The sequence below is a fragment of the Paramisgurnus dabryanus genome, chromosome 12 (assembly GCF_030506205.2).
Source record: "Paramisgurnus dabryanus chromosome 12, PD_genome_1.1, whole genome shotgun sequence".
NCBI classification, from domain to species: Eukaryota; Metazoa; Chordata; class Actinopteri; order Cypriniformes; family Cobitidae; genus Paramisgurnus; species Paramisgurnus dabryanus.
In genome coordinates this window covers 6,062,017-6,081,260 of record NC_133348.1, presented here as the reverse complement: position 1 = coordinate 6,081,260, position 19,244 = coordinate 6,062,017, and the positions used below count along the sequence as shown (strand labels likewise).

The 19,244-nt window shown below is 38.5% G+C and overlaps 1 protein-coding gene across 19 annotated transcripts in view; it reads right to left on the bottom strand.

Annotated features, from left to right (window-relative positions):
* The window catches only part of afdna (afadin, adherens junction formation factor a), a 166,956-nt gene extending 149,566 nt beyond the window's left edge, over positions 1-17,390 (bottom strand). For 10 of the 19 annotated variants that reach the window (XM_065256271.2, XM_065256281.2, XM_065256273.2 and 7 more), the window contains exon 1: positions 17,061-17,390. In XM_065256271.2, coding sequence (XP_065112343.1) covers positions 17,061-17,162 — 102 coding nt within the window. In that variant the 5' untranslated portion in view covers positions 17,163-17,390. The remainder of the gene's footprint in view (positions 1-17,060) is intronic. The other 9 variants (XM_065256279.2, XM_065256275.2, XM_065256282.2 and 6 more) reach the window with 2 other exon arrangements.
* Positions 17,391-19,244: the final 1,854 nt, after the last annotated feature.

The window sequence follows — 19,244 nt, the reverse complement described above, 5'->3', positions numbered from 1 at the left end:
TTACGACTTATTTAATCCTTTTTCACTTCATCTATACAGTCTTTAACAGACTTAAATGTAAAATATACATGGGTTTCAGCTGGCGTCACTCTCTTGTCTTCCGCCATTTTGAGGACCTGAAGTGGTCGCAAAAGAACTAGAAGCTATGCCTTCAATATGTTGTGAGCATCAAAATCGCTATTTTTACAACACTAAGAAGGCTCGACAAAACATGATATTTTGCTCGAAGTATCGCCTGTGTCTCTACACGTGAACTCGAGCATTGAGAACATTGTTTGTGAACAAAGAGTTTACTAAAAAGAAGGTTTTGAACAACTGACTTTGGTTGATTTGGCTTCCGCTCGCCGCCATCTTACCAGTCAAGATGTATCGATCTGCGAATGGAACGTAAGGAGGGAGGAGAGTAAAGATGGATATCTCCTAAAGCATAGTTCCATATAAATTCACAGATAATTCGTTGTTTTGTCGCAAGTGAAAAACAATATTGACCTTCTAGTTGAAAAAGGAGCCTCATATGAGATTCATTCATTCGCATTCAGAAATCGATTATTTCCGTCTGGCAGGGATGACGAGCAGACACCATAACAGCCAAAATCAGTTGTACAAAACTTTCTTTTTATTAAACTCTGTGTACACAAACAATGTTCTCAATGTTCGCGTTCATGAGTAGAGATCCAGGTGATACTTCGAGCAAAGTTTCATGTTGTGACGCGCCGCCTTAGTGTTGTAAAGTAGTGGTAGTTCGGTAGCAGCGAACAGCGGCTGGAAGAACGTATCGGGGATTGAGTAGGCATCACACCCAAACTAAGGTATATTTTTTTAAAGTCGCGTTTCTTTTCATGACAGTCGAGGTGCGACATGTTGTCTTTCGTAGCCATTTCCCGTATCCATAAGAATCATAGACAGTAAAAGATAAGAAATCCGTAAATCGTAGCAAGCCAGCCAATGCTTGTCAGTAGCCTACTGGTACTCGGTAGGTCCTCAAGATGGCGGCATAACGTAAAAAGTCACATGACTGAAACCCATGTATACATGAACATTAATTTGTATGTATTTCTGATTGTTTGGCAATGCAGATTGGAGACGAATTTAAGTTTTTCCTTTTATCTCCTGGTTTGTCCGCGCATGAAAAATTTTTTTTATACAGGTCTGAAACTACATGAGGATGAGTAAATGATGACCATATTTTTGGGTGAACTATCCCTTTAACAGACAATTACTGTTGGACTACAAAACTTACAGTAAATCTCTAAATTTTTATAGTAGGGGCTGGGGCATCTATTAAAAAGTAAATTACATAACGGTAACAATGAAGAGTTTGGTTCCAAAACGCAATAAATCCATTAGGTAAAAACGTGTTTTCTATACCAAGAAAGTTACAAGATGAAAACCACTATTTTCTGTTACAAACGTTAGCATAGCATCTTTAGGTTAAAATAACATTAAAAATTCAAATCCATCATTTGATTTTTAAAGATTTATTATAAAAACTGATATTTTTTTCTGCAAAATGCAATAAATCCATGACCCAAGTTTTTTTTTAAATGCTATAAATCTATTGAATCAATATATAAATGTGCATTCAAAATTTCATTTTGGTCATGCTTGATTTTTGTAGACTTGTAAAATAGTAAAAAAAAAAAAATAATAAAATAATGAAAAGTTTTTCATAATATCCCCTGGGGTCAATGTGTTAGCATGACAGAAGCTTGATGCTGTCGGGAGAACAAGCAACAGCCGGCATTTTTCCTTCGCCCGAGTGCCTCTCATGTAAATTATTCGATTTTTATGGCTTACGTTTCTGCCCCGCCACAGAAAACCACCACAGGTTTATCAATGCCATCAACATAACTATTTTGCTTTTAGTTGTTTGTTGATCACGGATTACAAAGATGAGGAAAATTAGTGTGTATTCAAAGTGCTGGCATTTTGTTTACAATGTGTGGAATGGTGCGCTGGACTGAATAACACCACGGATATCGGAATTTGCATAAAATTAAGAATTTACTTTTTAATACTAACCTGATACAATACTGATTTTGGCGGTGACCTTATTTTAAAATGGCGTTTATCGTGTTTTGGAACCAAACTCTTCATATGTTGTTATATATTTGCTGTAACATCTTCATTTTATAAAACATGCCATTAAAAAGCTAAAGGATATGACAAACTGGATAATTTTTACTGTCAATTCAAAAATACTTCACACACAAAGCCTGTTGAAGTCGAAAGCAGGACCTGCACACCTGCTTAAACTTCCCAGTGGCCATTTGTGTTCACTGAAGTGATCAAAACACGAAATGGACAATGATTTACAGGCTTTAAATGTTTGATTCCCATCAGAGTTAACCGACTAACACACAACCTCCACTTCTGTAACCTCAGGTTTAAAAACACACTGCAAAAAAACGTAACTTTTCAAAAGACACAAAGAGGGCTTTGATCTCAGTCACTACAAAGTAATGATGTTAACCCATGTTTTGGACATTTTGATTTTCAAAGAGGGACTCGTAAATACAACATGAACCACATTCGTAAAACATTTAGCTTCAGTAACATGCCACAATTTAGCACATATTCAGTGGTAAAATAATAATGGAGGATGGGACTTGGCATACCTTTGACGACAAATCAATTCAGAAGTTATGATGATATAACCGTTTGAAAATACGCTACTATTACTTATTAATGCATGACAGATTTCTGGATATCTGGCAAACACTATACAAGTTTAGTGGCCGCTAAAATTGAAACATTGTCCAGTCATGCCAAACAGTATTTGACCTGGCATGTCGTGTCTCCAGAATACAAACCAACAAAAATTTGCTGGTCGGTTAAGTTGCTCGGCAGTTTAAAACAAACTTTTCACTTTGCGACAGCCGACGACAGTCGTTCTGATAAAGGACCTGTTTCACATCAGCGTCTGTAATGAATTCCAGATGCAAGCTGTCATCTCTCGTGGATTCATGTCCTTCACCGGACGCCCGCCCCTTTTGGAGATGAAGCTATCTTAAAGCGTGACGGCTCAGTAACACAACGTCTCCATCCTGAGTAAATGTTTGCTGAGAGTTATCAATGAATGACTATAGAGAGGGCTAGGCTTAAAATTGTGCCAGAAACTTCCTGTAATCCTAAAAAAACTTTTTCTACATCGCAGGAACAACTCCAATTCATAGCCCATGTTGAACAGTACAGAATCTTAACACTAATGAAACATGGACAATGTGCATGAGCTAATAAAATATACCCAAGTGACTGTAACTCTAGAACATTGAATGAGATATTGGTATTATTTATCGTCCAACAACTGCAACGTCACAAGTCAACCACGGCAAATGCTTAAACGTGACGACAGGTGCATTAATATATGGGAGGACCAAGGATAAGTCACAGTATTACAATGGTAGCATTGTAACCAAATGGCTCATGAGGGTGGTGTGCTAGTTACTGTATCCCAAGCTTGAGTAATTTACCTCGGTCCTGAAAGCTTTCCAAGGCCACTGGACCGGATGAGAACTGGCCCTTCAGCTCAAACTGGCAGTAAATTGAGGGGAGGAAATCTCAGAGAGCCGTTAAATAAAATAGGGTGGTAAAGTGGCTTGGGTGATTTAAATGCCCCAATGATCTCAAAGTGGTAGAGATGTGTTTTTCCCTTGACGCTAACAATTAAGTTATGAGTTACTGGAAGGTATGAGAACCCTCGAAGTGGTCACACTGTGTCATTAAAGCCGCGGTGTGACAAAGTGAGGCATAATCAGACAGGAAAATGACACACTATTCAGTTACAGAAATATAGTCAACATGAAATCACAGGTCTTACATCATGTAAACACAGCTATAAAGCGTCTGGCTACTTTCTTTTTGGGGCTTAAGTGGTACTAACCTTTAATAGAAATGTCACATAGGTGATGTGGGTTCGACAAACCATCCACAGCATCCTTATGCTGCGTACTAAGGGTGTCGGGATTTCGATTTTAAATCCCCATGTCACATCCGGTCGGCTTGCCAAGCGGGAAAAAAAAACGTGTGTTGAGTGCTGCGAGTTAACCTCCTCTAACTTAGCTAGCTACAGCCAGTTAAAAAATAGCATGGCAGATGCAGGAGACACCACGCAAGCTGCTCTTGGGTTAGGAAACAAAAAAAACAGCAAGCGCCTCCCGCACGCGTGCACAGCAGAACGGTATCTGTGACAGGACTGGTCGTTTCTCTGAACTGAGATCTGTTTAAGTTTCACAACAACTTATTTCATTTGCTTAAGAGTTATGAAAACAGCATTTAAACATGACTTACAGGGGTATAGTCTCACAATCTTGCCTAAAGGTAATAAAAGCGTGTTTTTAAGGTGCAAAGTAACGTTACTGACAAGAATGTCATCTGACAGGAAGTTTCATTTAATCAGGTATGTGCGTGTACCATATTTTTCCACTGGCAGCACGACTAACATGGCAAGGCATCTTCGGGTTTTATTATATTTCATAAATCTAGTCTAAAATGGCATAGCATTTTTTTGTGCTTTCAAAAAAAAAGTAAAAACCGCGAATCGAATCATGACATTAGAATCGAAAATGTAATCGAAATTAGTATTTGGAGAATCGTGACACCCCACACTGCGTACACACCAAAGGCGAAGCATCGTGTTCCTCGCTCTAGATTACTCGCTGGATTTAACTTTCAGTCATGCTAATTTGTCACTTGAGTTAAATATTTTGAAGCAAATATTGCGTGTTTTTGTAACAATCGCATCGCCAAATTTGCGATATTTGTATCGCCCCCAAAAGTTTGCATCTATTCGCAATTTTGGATTGACTATAGTCAGGAGCGACTTATGTCAAAATTCATTCATACTGACTAACATGAACCAAAAGAAAACATTACCGTATACAGCCACAAGAGGGCGCTATATGTTGCTCTTGTAGCCTACCCCTGAAAAAAAACTGTTACTACCGAAACATTAACGGAGAAAGACTTAAACAAAATGCCCCCCCCCAAAAAAAATTTTTTTCTAAATAAATGCGACTTTTTTAAATGCGATTTTTCCTCTTTATGACTAGGGCTGGGTATTGATTCAGATGTTCCGGATCGATTCAATTTCGAATTACAAGCTGTCAAATCGTTTCGGTTTTGATTCACAATTCAATTTTCGATTCCGATTCTCGGGTCGGTTTTTATACTCGATTCTCGATTCAACTCAATGAAAATAGATTTAATACAAATACTATATTCATAAAAAAGAACAGTGAACAGAGGTTTACAAGTGGGTAATTAATAAAAAGAAATTAAAAGCCACAACACTAACGTTGTCGTCTTGCTTACAAAATCTAAAATGCTTCCATACCTCTTACTTTTTATGTGAAGGTGGCATCAACGTCGATGAAGCACCTAAAACCACCGTTTTAAGCACTGAATGAAAGAATGACAGGCTTCTTGGTAACATCGCGCAAGGCAAAAAAGAGGGTGACATCTTGTGAAGAAGACTAATTTGATTAACGTTAATCTTACGTTTAATGTTTGCAGAAAAAAAAACGATTCTGCTCTTTGAGAATTTATTCTGAATGGACCACGTTTTAAAAAAAGCGATTAATCGAAAAATCTATTTTTTTGCCCAGCCCTATTTATGACGCATTTTTTGATTTATGCGACTTATAGTTCAGAAAATACTGTAATTTAATCATTAAATTTGTGCTTTGTATGTACCCCATTAGACCAACCTGCTACCTCGACAAAAAAATCTGATTTGCTTAAAGAAATAACTTGCAAAATCTCTCTTAAAAAAGTCAAACAATTTGAACTGGCCCTTCAGCTCAAGTTGGCAGTAAATTGAGGGGAGGAAATATCAAGAGGGAGGAAATCTATTAATTTTAGGCAAAAAATCTGATTTGCTTAAAGAAATAACTTGCAAAATCTCGAACAAATTGAAATCATTCATGACTATAACAAAAGTAGTGCAGGATGAATTACGCTTAATACTTTTGGTTAAGACTTTAAACAAAACAAACATTTAGCCTCACAAACTCCACCCCACAAATACCAACCAAAGTTGCCTGAGCCAAAGAAAGTTGCCGTCTATGTAAAAGGATCACAGTGAGAATAGCTAAGCCTGGCAAAGACTACAGATTGCTCTTCACAGGACATCATTCAATTCTGTCCAACAGTCCGAATAAGCGACGGCCAGCTCGGGACAAACAGCCTTTTAAGCAAACTGCAGAGACAAGTACAAAACATGCTTTCTAAATTGGTTTTCACTACACACTGATAAACTATACAAATCTCAAAGCATTGCAGTGAAATGTTACATGGTTGCTAGGTGTTTACTTTCACATTTATGCATTGCATTTAGTAGATGCTTTTATCAAAAGCGACTGAATGAAAGATATACATTTAATCAGCATGTGCGCTCCCTGGGAATCAAACCCACAACCTTTGCAATGCTTTATCAAAAGCAACAACTACAATGCTAGCTTTAGCAGGCACTATTAAATATCAGCATTAATTTGCACAACCTTTTAAACATGCAATAATCCATAACAGGTGTGACCGATCCAAAACACGAGCTGTGTATTTGTGTGTAAACAGCAGTATCAGGTTCAACTTGTAAAAACACACATACACACCAAGGACTCTAAATTATGCAACAACAGCACACAGTCCAATTTCATCCGTCACAAGCCGACTTCAATGTCGGGAAAAGAGCCAACATCTAGTTTCTGAAGCATTAATTCATCAGGAAATCAATGTTTTGTTTTCCCCGCAGATCTGCGTTTTTTCATTCTGAGGACACGCGGTTGCAAAATGAAAACTGGGTATGTGGATAAACGCTAAAACGTTGCATAAGGAGTGAAACACTAGCCCCGTTTAAACTTTCATTAGGGCCACACACCAGGACACTTTTTTGTTCGAGAGCTACCGTGAATGGATGAGATAAACAGAGAAATTGAAGCCAGGAGGCAAGGGTGTGCCTGCAGATCACTTTAAATAGTTTATAAACAAACTACACTCTTCACAAATGCATCCCGGTCTGAAAAACCAGTCTGACACCTCCTTCCCAGCTTGAAGTTAGAACGTTCCCATATGGAAATCATTTTTGCACAGGATTTCCCCTTAGGTTCACGCCAAGCACTACGCCGCCCGCCAGAAAGAGACTGCGTAAGGAGGCCCATCAGATATACCGGGCCATCTGACAGAAAACCACATCCCCACACTTAAGAAACCACCATCCACCGGCCAACACCACAAACCGCCCAGACAAATCTTTCTAAGCATCATCATGGGTTAATACAGCACGCACGTCATATTCATAACAACTTATCAACAACAGCGTGTGATTTCAGGTGGGCCAGAGCAAGTTTCAGAAACAAAAACAGATGAAGATATCTGTGTAGGGTGGAGACACATTTATGTTGAAGTTCTCACTACGTTCTCGGGGGCTAGAGTCACTGTCTAGCTCAATAAACATCTAAAGGGTCGGTGTTATACTTGGAACCTCGCCCCGTAGAGGTCATCTCCTATACACGCATTGTCTACATGTTACATTATTATTGCTCTCGGTAGGCAACGTCCCCCGGATTGAGGCCCTGGGTGGAGAACTACAACGGAAAGGCCCGGATAACTGCCAAACCAAGCATTTGGTCTGCTCAGGTAGAGGCTTGAGAAACATAATGAAACATATCTCCACATTATGGTTGAATTACAGCCTTAAGTTTTGCTGTAAGCATCTAATATTGCAATAATATGTTTCTTAAACCATAAAAATATAATTTCAAAGACTGTATTAAAGGGGACATTTAACAATACTTTTTAAAGATGTCAAATAAATCTTTGGTGTCCCTATATGAAGTATGTGAAGTTTTAGCTCAAAATACCATATAGATAATTTATTATAACATGATAAAATTGCCACTTTGTAGGTGTGAGCAAAAATGTGACGTATTTGGGTGTCCTTTAAAATGCAAATGAGCTGATAGTGCAGATTAAGGGGCGGTATTATCCCCTTCTGACATCACAAGGGGATCACAAAAGTTTCACAAAATACCTTCCAGGAAAATTTTCTTCTAAAAATATATAAACATGCAAATATATTAAATGAAAGAACAGACCTTCTGCTTTCAAACAAACAAACAAAAAACAAACAAACAAAACGGGGAGAAAAAGTTTCATCCTATCTCTATTTTTTATCCGCTTATAAACTCTTAAATATGGGTATTTTTCTTTAAAAATACAATTCTTTTAGCAAAAAGCTGAAATAATTGCATTTTTGTGACGAATTTTGATAGAGATCAGATTCAGGACAATTATCAAAACATACACAGAGTTTAAAATTAGTAAATAACATTTTGGCTTCAGTTTTATCATAAAATGGTAAGTTTGCCATCTAGGACAATTGTGGTATTGCAGATTATCATAAAAATTCATCAGGAACATGTTTTTATGCAAATACTTTGTCTTAATTGACAAGATAACTCGATGGCAGGGAAATAGTTAATAGTTAAGCAATAGAAAAAAAAGACAATGTCCTCTTTATTGTCATGCATTAGTTGACATGAACAATGCATTTTTACAGAATTTATTAAACATTTTTATGTTAAATAATAGCAATTATACAGATTATTGTTCATTATGATCACTGTGCATGAACTAAGATTAATAAAACCTGTATTGTTTATTCTTAAGATAGAAGTATTATTCAGTTTTTACGCATACGCGAGGGTCCACACGGTGTGCAATGCAAATTTCATCATTAGAATAGTATTCACGCACCATACACGCACTGACACTCATTTAAACGAGCAAAACGCCCCCCCCCCCCCAACCACCGACGGTTATGTTACGAACCGTCACATTTGACTCACGTCATAACCGTCATCACCAATTCTGAAACCGGCACAGCCCTATGTATGAGTCAAATAAACTATGCTTCTGTAAGTAGTTTTGTAAATACTCATCAAACTTTATTGTTCCTATTCTCAATTTCAGATGATACCTTAGCTTGGATTTCACAGGAAGGGTTCACATATTTTCTTTCCGTATTGACTTTACACTGAAAACAGTGGCAGTGCTGTTCAAAGGGCTTTTCCTTATTATTAACTAGCCAACAAAGAAAAAAACTTTCACACGCTATAACTGCCAATAAAACACTTTGGATAAAAGCATCACAGATCCTTTATAAGTTTAGGTAATAAAATCAACTAAAATGGTAATTTTGTAAGCGATATCCCTTTTGCGGCATCCTAACCAGAAACAAAAGCATCAAGACATTGAAAAGCACAGGAAACAGAACATCCTCTTTGGGTCCTGTGGTTCTTCTACACCAGTTTGAACCATCATTAGATGTTTCCTGGGCTGTGATTTAGCAAAGTACATTTACACAGCGAGGAGCTGACAGGGTCGCCCCCCTTCGTTCCCTATCCCATGGGAGCAGAAGGCCTTTTTACTGTTTCTGAACCTTCATTCCAGTGTTATCAAAAGGCCAGCACACACACACACACTCACAGGATGACTGTGCTTATCTCCTTCGTCCAACACAAACAGAGACCAGGCGCTGTGGTCATTTTCCATAACCCCTCTTTGCAGCCGAATTCAGCCCTGTTAGCCAGGAGAGATTACAAGCACGGAGTTTCAAAAATCAGCTTATGACAAAATGGGTAAACGTTTGTAAATGGGGTAAAATGTGCCAATCTAAGCGGTGCCATCATGTCAAATTATCCAAATAATGACACAAACAAACGTGTTAGCGGACTTGACGCTCAAAATTTCCCGACCAAACATTCACTTGAAACATAACTGATTATATCAGATATTTTAAAAACTGTAAATCTGTATGTATATGTATATAACGAAACCAAAATGTCACGCGTGTCAATCCACATGCGCATCTTTGTTTAGGTTAAGCATTTAGGATGGTACACCTCTCAGAAAACATACAATTGAAAATAATTTTAGGGCACACTCACATTATCCAAACCAAACCATGCCCCGGCGCGATTTTCACCCCTCCCTACTCCCCCAGATGCATGCACTCACTCTGTACTTTTATCGATCCGAGTCCGGATGCGCTTTCGTCATTAAGATGCGATTGTTTTGAAAAAAGCAGGAAGTAAAGCTCTCTCTTAACACTGGAACCAACCGTAATGATAAGTCTGTGTTTTTTATTCGGAGTCGTTTTGTACGCGATTACAGACAGCCCTCTCACATGTCATCATATTGCTTAGTTGATCTGTCATGTGTGCAGCTCGGACATTCACGTAACCCCACTGCTCGCAACAAAAGGTTTTTTACAGAGGCAGATGAAGGTGAGTGGTCGCGCAACTGACGTCTCACCTTTTTTCACCCACCTCTGCAACCCGGCCGCGGCACGATTAACCAATCTGCGCCCGGGCGTGGTACAGAGCGATCCCACTAGTCAAACAAACCAGGCTTTGGGGGTCAAACGCACCCGAGCGCGATTTGGTTTGGATAGTGTGAGTGCGCCCGTAGAGACTCTGTATAGCATTGGGATCACTAGACGAGGGCATATTGTACTTATTTTTATAAAAACCTTAATTTCGACCAAAATATACATTTATACTTTCTTTTGCCTCTAGTTAAAAAAATTGACTGCGGGCATCCCGACTACATGACGATATTCGATCGCAAACGATTAAAATGTCTCCAAGATCCACGTTTTCATTATTATCATTGTATCGTGCCTACATCAAGTACGCGGCAAGTGCAAGTATGCAACAAACTGAGGTGTGCTAAACCTTTTATCAAAGTATACTTACCACGGCTACGCGCGGATGGACGTGTTCGACACATATGCAATACAAATGATTTCAGATTATTACTTTACTAGGCCATCAGGGCAGCACTGATTTGCGACATTTACAGTACATTAAAAAAATGTATGATAAGTGAAGTAGCCGAACAAAGTGATGAAAATGCTCTACAGCTTTCTGTTCTTGGAAGAAGTGAAAAGAAGAGAAAACGACAGTGTGTGTGTGCAAATGTGGTTTGTGTGTGTAATTTTTGTAGTGTCTGTTGTACGCGTATTGTCCACGCACTGTCTGCACATATTTTGTTACCTTGTAGGACTGCATTTTTAAATTGGGGCATTATGGCTGTTTTAAGGCTCAGTAATGGCAAAACCAACATGAAAAAAAAACGTAATAAAATCGTGAAATCATTTCCATCATTTTCCCTTTAACAATCGTGATATGATATTTGTCCCATCTTGTTCACCCTAATCCCGATTCCCGACTCGATTTGCCAGCACAGGTCACATATGGGAAGGCGCTTTAACGCATCTTATCGAGACAGAGATTTTGCTTTGTTTTAAAATTAAACAATAGTATTTGTTGAGGTCGTAGCTATTAAAACTGTATAACAAAAGCCATTTTTTCATGCTGAAAAAAGCAAATTAAAAAGTGGTAGCAGGCAGTACGACACGACCTGATTGTGTTCAGTGGAAAAAAATTGCACTTAAAACAGAGCTGAAGTAATAATGCAGCTACTGCTCCGTACCATGTCAATACCAGAAGCTATTATCATGTCACTGGCACACAATCTATGATGCCACATTCCTTTGTACACCAAAATGTAAAGCCCTATTGTGCTGAACTATCGACGAGAACACTGAACTTCAGTTTGGTAGGGAGCGTGGATGAACTGGCACAAAGGAAGTAAACGCACACCCTTTTCGGACCGAGTGAGAATGCTTGGAACTAATGAGTTAAGTGTTGAACATTCCTGAACAATGTGATCCCTTCAAACACGGAATTTCAATCCTGACCATAACTACTCGTTCAGTTGTTGCACCACAATATTTTAGTAAGGGGTGTTACTGAAGACAGCAGTAGGCCAAAAACATAACCTGGCGACTCATGATCGTGAAAAACACGCATAACAACAGACGCATTCAAAAATGTGCAACACACAGTGAAATATTTGGCAAAGCTTCACATTTTTGCACTTTGAAAAAAATGGTGGGGTTTCTCAACAAGCATTCAAAACAATACCACGAATGATCTTTCAGAAATAAGTAATATATGATACTTTTGCAAAAATATTCATTAAGTTTAAGCTGGTGAATAAAAAAATAAATATATATTTTTTAAAAGCATTATAAGTTCACCTGTATGTGACTTCACACACACATACACAAAGACCATTGGGATTGGACACAAAGGGCATTTGTTGGATGGAGCATCAGCCAATCAGGTTATCCCTAAAGCGGCCACTGACTGACCATCGGGCCTCTTGAGAGATTAATAAAGAGTGACAGGACAAGGGCAGGGCTGGGATTAGACCTCTCTTTCACAGGACATCCATCAAGTGTAACCACGGCCATTCAGTACAGTGACAATAAAGCCATTGTGTGTGCGCCACAGAATTACCTCACAGAAACGATAAGATCAAAGTTGCTGGGTGGATGAGGCCTTGATCTTATGGATAGTTGTCATACATACCAAACTCTCCATCAACAAATATGTTAAAGTGCACCTATTTCATTGGTTTTATGGTTCAAAATCTGCCTGAATACCTCTGACGTCAGCCGGATATGTGACGCTTATTACCATGTTTGAAAGATCCAGTCATAATGCAATGCTATCAGGAGTTAACTCACAGGCTGAGTCAGAGCGGGAGGAATTATGTCTTGTCTACATCACCAATCCCAGGATGTAAACTGTTGCCTAAAATCCACGTGTTTGTTGCAGTCAAAGAAAAGACATTTGCATTGGAGATAATAACTCGCGTCATCGTTTAATTTGGGCTTTGTTCCTTTTGCATATCATTAACATGTACTTATAAACACGTACACACCAAAGGAAATGTAAAATCGTGAATCGGACAATAGGTGCCCTTTAAAATCATCATACCATGAAGGTCACCACTAATGTTCAAGATCTTCACAAAAGAGCCCCATACTGAAAGAATCAGCGGATGAGCTTGATTATAAATAAACACTAAATTATTAGTGATCATGGTGACAGTTTACAATACAGAGGGTCGCACACCTGATGCGGCGCACCATTCTAAAAAAAAAAAATTTGATTTTACGCACACCGGCGCCGACAGGTGCGACTAAGGAAGATGCATAAATCCCTGTCGCGCCACAGAGCGCCACTCACATAGTTTAACATTAAATAACATCATATTGCACCAAATCATTAACGACTAACATTAGCTGTTAACTTTGCATTTTAAAGTAGACGCTATCTGACTAAGCTCGCGCTATTTAATGTGCACTTCCGGTGTACGATACCTCAGAGTTGTCCTAGACGCGACGCGTCCGGTGAGCGACCCCCTTAAGGTCGTATTTGTTAACATAGCTGCATGAGCTAACAATGATCAATATGTGCACAGCATTAATTAATCCTAGTTAATTTTAATTTTGGCATTTACTAAACATTTTTTATCCGTTAACATTATTATGTTAATGCACAATAAACTAATGTGAACAACTGTATTGCATTAACTTACATCAACAAAGATTAATAAATGCCGATAAACTATATTGCTTTTCGTAAGTTCAATCAGGGTTTAACAACGATAACCTTAACCATTGTCCTCCCTAAAAATCAAACCTACGACCTTGACAAGGCAAATGCAAAGTTCCACCAACTGAACTACAGCGAGGAAAGTTGTTGTTTGTTGTGGCCCTGCTTCTCCGTTAACAACCTCTCAGGCTGAACTTTGTGCAATTGCACAACAACTGTTCTCAGGCTGCAGTTTGAAGACAGCCGCTCTCCGAGCTTTCTCACTCAAGGGAGGGTGAAGTACACGGGTGTGCGAGAGGAATGCAGAGGCTGTACGATCAGGAATATCATGAGAGTGGAATACAATCATCCCGATAGGAACCCCACCCACTGCACCACGTGAGGCCACTTGTTATGATTCAACACGCAGCCTTTGCACAGACGCTCAACCAACGGCTGCAGGTTCAGAAAAAAACAACTGCTGCACAGCTGACAAAAAGGTCACACAAAACCTGAACTTTTGCCGTTTCTGAGAACTCAGGGACTGAGAACCCAGGAATTTTAAAAAGTAAATAAATGCTAAATGATCACAGATGAGAACTTTCAAAACATCTAGAAAAACTATGGGTTAAACATAAATTACTTCAATTACTGTGTTTTTATACACAGACACACCGATTTGCAGGGCATTTAATGTCTCGCAACAGGAGATATTTTTCTCAGATGAACATTTAAAGTCATGAAGAACACCATATTTATTATATTATTATAAGGTGACAAGCTTCATAATTTTTAAAATGCCATTTTAGATCCATTAAACTGCAACATCTTCTTGGGTTATGATCTTCGTTAAATACAAAGCCACAAAAGTCTATGCCTTGGAAGATCAAAATTAAAAGTTCAAATGCGGTATGCAATTATAATCCACAAGCAGTAACGCTGTCTCTCATTCGCTGTGGGCAAAAGGGTCACATCTAATGTTCACTGACATCAAAATGTTTAAACAACCCAACATGAAGGTTTGCACACAGGAACACCATTACGGCGCATTCCCACGGGGCGAAAGCGTTAACGCTTGACGAAAGGCTTGTCTGAAGCGTGGCCAACAGCCAATCACAGTGGCCACAGCACATGCTCCGGTCTTCAATAAATGTAATTGTCTGGTTCTGCCTAGGTTATTTGCTTAAGGCAATCTTATTGGCTGACGCTTGCGTTGCAGCTTGAAAAGTTGAGAAATGTTCAACTTCTGCCGCGAGCAACGGCAGTGACGCGGCGCCGACAGATCCACAATTCAGTTCGCCAACGCTTGACATCACCCATTAAAACAGAATGGGAAGCGTCAACGCTTACGCCCCGTGTGAAAGCGCAGTTACACTTACTACATAGCCAATGCTTTCACAAGCATTTTAAATGCATAATAAAAAATAATAATCATACAAATAATATAAATAATCATTATAAAAATGTGCAGACAATAAACTAGTTTAAGGTTTTAAACGAACAGAATATCTAAAGCTCACTGAATGCATCTGAATGTAAATTGTCTAATCATGTTAATTAATCAAATCAAGTAAATTACCTTTACCTAACGAAATATGACAGCTAAACTGCCAAATAATTATTACTGGTTTTAAAAGGTATATCCTCCATCCCACTTATCTCATTTGGATAGGCAAAACCTTGCAACCTCAATGTCAGCAAAACAATGAGTCTGCATCTGACTTCAATTTTATTTGTTTTATTTCACGAATGAACATCTACCAGTGTGGGCGAAGGTGGGAAACATGGGAATGGAATCACTCAGGTGTCTGGTGGACAAGACACAAATGCATAGTCAGGAAATTATGGCATGCATCACCTTTATTCTCTCTGCAACTAAACGACTGCTTAGTTTGTCATGATCAACATGACATTGAAACATTGAACTTCAAAATCCAGTTCATTTTAATACTTGCAAAACAAAACGCTAAATCATTTCCAACTTCAGCTTCATTTCCAAGTCCGATGATCTCAAATAGTCTTGGATATCAAAATTGGACAAGAATCAGTGAAGATACCACAACCAAAACAATCCCCATTCCCTATTACAACCCTAAGATAATGATGATTACACACACACACACAATACATAAGTTACACTAGTTAGATACCCTAAATATATCTGAGGATCCTGATATCTCATCTATGTTAACACAAAGAGTTCATCATTACTGAAATGCCACATGGTATTAGATTTGACAATAAAAGCACAGCATGCCCATTCATAAACTAACTACACAAGATCAAGGTACAAAACGAATCCCTCATATACATACTTCCTCAATCTGTTTCAGCACAAAATATTTTACTTGTGTTTTTCATGCATGCATCTGTTTACTTGATAAAATATTGCTTTAAATAGAGGTGTTATTCCAGAACGTGCCAGTGAATATAAAGCCACAATAGCACCAGGCTGCCAGATCTCCTGTCACATTCAGCAAGAGAATGAGACCATTACGTCATCATCAGATTTTCAACACTTGCTTATCTTGCCTCATCGTGGTCATAATAGGGCGTCTGGGGGTCCTAACCACCCTCGAGTAGACCAAAACAAACCTAATCTAAGCTTTTTGTGTCACATTAGCAGGTGTCCTGGGGGGCTCATCAATATCACTTGTGCATGAATTATTAGTGGCTAAAGGATAGTCAACGAGTATTTGGGCTTTTCCAGTAAATCAGCAGGGAAGACCCCCGACCTGATGGTTTACCCCAACCCCCATCATTCAATGCATTCATGCATTGCCCGCCTAAAAGCACTAATACCCTGCCAAACTGCATTGCAATCCAATGCAGCCGCAGGTGCAAGAGACACAACTCATGCACTAAAAAGCTATAACGTTACTACTAAAATGTGCTAAAATGCACTAAAACACAACAATGATTGCGCGACTAATAGATGCATCACATATAAGCCCTCATGCATCATGGTGGCTTAGCCACGCATGCGATGCAATGACAGCTTGCGAAATAAATAAAAACATAAATGGTACAACTTGTAAGACAACATTGAGCACCCAAACGTCATTCCACTCGGGTATTTAAGGTTGAATCGCTTAGTTATACGTTTAGCATACGAATAATTGTGACCACCTAGCTTCTGTTAGCTAGCACCGGCTTTTCCCTCGGTATTACAGCCCCACTAGTGCATGCATACAGGCAGCATGTTATTATAATAACATATACAACCCACAGCCTCATGCAGCCATTATAATACAGAAGGTTTGATCAAATCTGACACCTATGCAGTTCTCACCCTGCACCCCTGTCTGCTACAATCTGCAACGACTTGAGCTCGATAAATTACCGTCTCGTTCCCGATAAGAACCGTGGCGATGTTGAACATCAATCGCCTGTAATATAACTGACAGCTGCTGCGGCTAATTCAGCCCACACGCTATTTATTTTATTTACCTCAGTCATCAAGACATAACGTCATTCGACTAGTCAACGTGATTTAACACGTACACGGTCCCTCACACATCAACAAAACTAATTTACGCCACGTTTTTGGCCACCGCAACGAGCTGATACGCGTGCGGCCTGCGCTCGTTCACGGCTCCGCGGTCTCACCTCAGTCGGTTGGCTGATCTCGAACAGGTCGAGCCTGTTGGCGTTCCAGTGGTTGATGATGTCGGCGAGTTTCCGCCGCTCCTCCTCTCGGCTCCCCGACATGCTGAAATCCGACTGATTCTAGTCAAGCCGGAGAGACAAACAATCCCGTTTCCTCGCTTTTATCCACGTTAACGACACCGAGATAAAAGTGAATACGTTAAACCCGTGTTTGGGTTTTAAAGCGGTTCGTGTGGCGAGTATCGCTCCTTCCCGCAGTCGCCGGTGAACGTATCTCCGCTCTCGTCCGCCGCTTCTACTGTTTCCGCGTTCCCCTCTTTCGTTTGTCTTATCGCGCTCCGTGCGCGCTCCCTGTGGAAAGCAGTGGGACTGACTGGAGCGGTGCGCGCGCCCGACACTCCACACACAATTGACGAGGGACGCTAAGGGGAGCGCGCAGGAGAATAGATAATGAAAGAAAGCGCTTGTGCCAGGCACGGATTTCTCTCTTTCTCACTTATATGAATATGTTTGTTTCTTTTTATATATATATAAAACAACGAATGATTATCTGGTCTGATAGACGTGAATGTTTTTACCTGATACGATGTTATAAATTATTTAAATTAATAAAAATCTGATTTACAATATAATCTAAAACTGTTAAATTTAAATATGCTAAATAATGTAAATTAATGAATACAGTAGCAGGGCATATTTATTACAATGTCAGCCTACTTGTTTTGTTAAAATATTAGCTACTTATTTTATTCATTGTGTAAACTAAAATAGTAATAATAAAAATTAGGGCTGTCAAAACATTAATCGTGATTAACCACATACAAAATAAAAGTTTGTGTTTGCATAATATATATGTGTGTGTACTGTTTGTATAGATTATGTATAAATAAATACACACATACATGCATGAATTTAAGAAAAAAAATATGTAGGCATATTTTTATTTATATTTATAAAATAAAATATATAAAAAATATATATAAATATACATGTAAATGTTAATTAAATACAAACATTAATGTGTGTATATATATATATATAAAATATTTAACAATACACACACATAAATTATTAAAAAAAAAACTTTTATTTTGTATGTAATTAATCGCAATTAATCTTTTCACAGCCCTAATAAAAATATATAATATAAGGGTTCTTTGCAGTGATGCCATGTGAACATTTTAAATAAATTCCTTCATGTTAAATCAAGAACCATGCATATATGACAAATTGACACGTGTGTGCACTTTATTAGCTTTGTTAAATGGAAAGTTCACCCAAAATTAAAAATTCTTTCATTATTTACCTACTTTCATGTTGTTACAAACCTGTATACATTTCTTTGTTCTGATGAACACAAATGAAAATATTCTGAATAATGTTTAACTGTTTATGAGCCCCATTCACATCCATAGTATTCTTTTTTCTACCATGGAAGTGATTGGGGCTCATGATCGGTTTGGTTACAAACATTCCTCAAAATATCTTTCTTCGTGTTCATCAGAACTTATACAGGAATTTATACAGATTTGTACAACATGAGAGTGAGTAAATGATTACAAAATGTTCATTTTCGAGTGAACTATCCCTTTATTTCATAACATTGTCATATTTATTCATATGTAATGGCTCAGGTGCACAGTAATTCACTGGTTTTGCATTCATCACGGTAGACCTGACAAGACCAGCTGTGCACATCTGCTCAACAGCTCAATGAGCCAAGAAGATCCACCATGTAAAACTAATTCGGTATAACCCTGTTGCATCACCTTAGAGTGCTGTTCACTTGTAAGCACTTTTTTAATACGAGATACATGATACTATAATACAGGAGTCTGAATAGACTGTTTTATTTGAGTGGTGCTTACTAAGCCATTTCAAAACCTTAAGTATTAAACTTTGGCACGTAATTTGCCCTAAACTGTTTATGTTACAGACATAATTAAGGGTATTAAACTTAACTTACTTTTAATGTAAGGGGTTTGTTGCATTTGGCTACAGAACATCACTGAGACGAATGGATGAGCTCCTTTGACTTTAGGCCTGCATCATGGTGACCAGATTTGTATGGGGAAGCAACACTGACATTTTCTTTACGTAAACATCTAGTTTCATGCTTTTTTTATAAACTGTTTACGCAATGTGGTTTGTGGTCTAAAAGAAGTAATCAGAAAAATCTTTAAA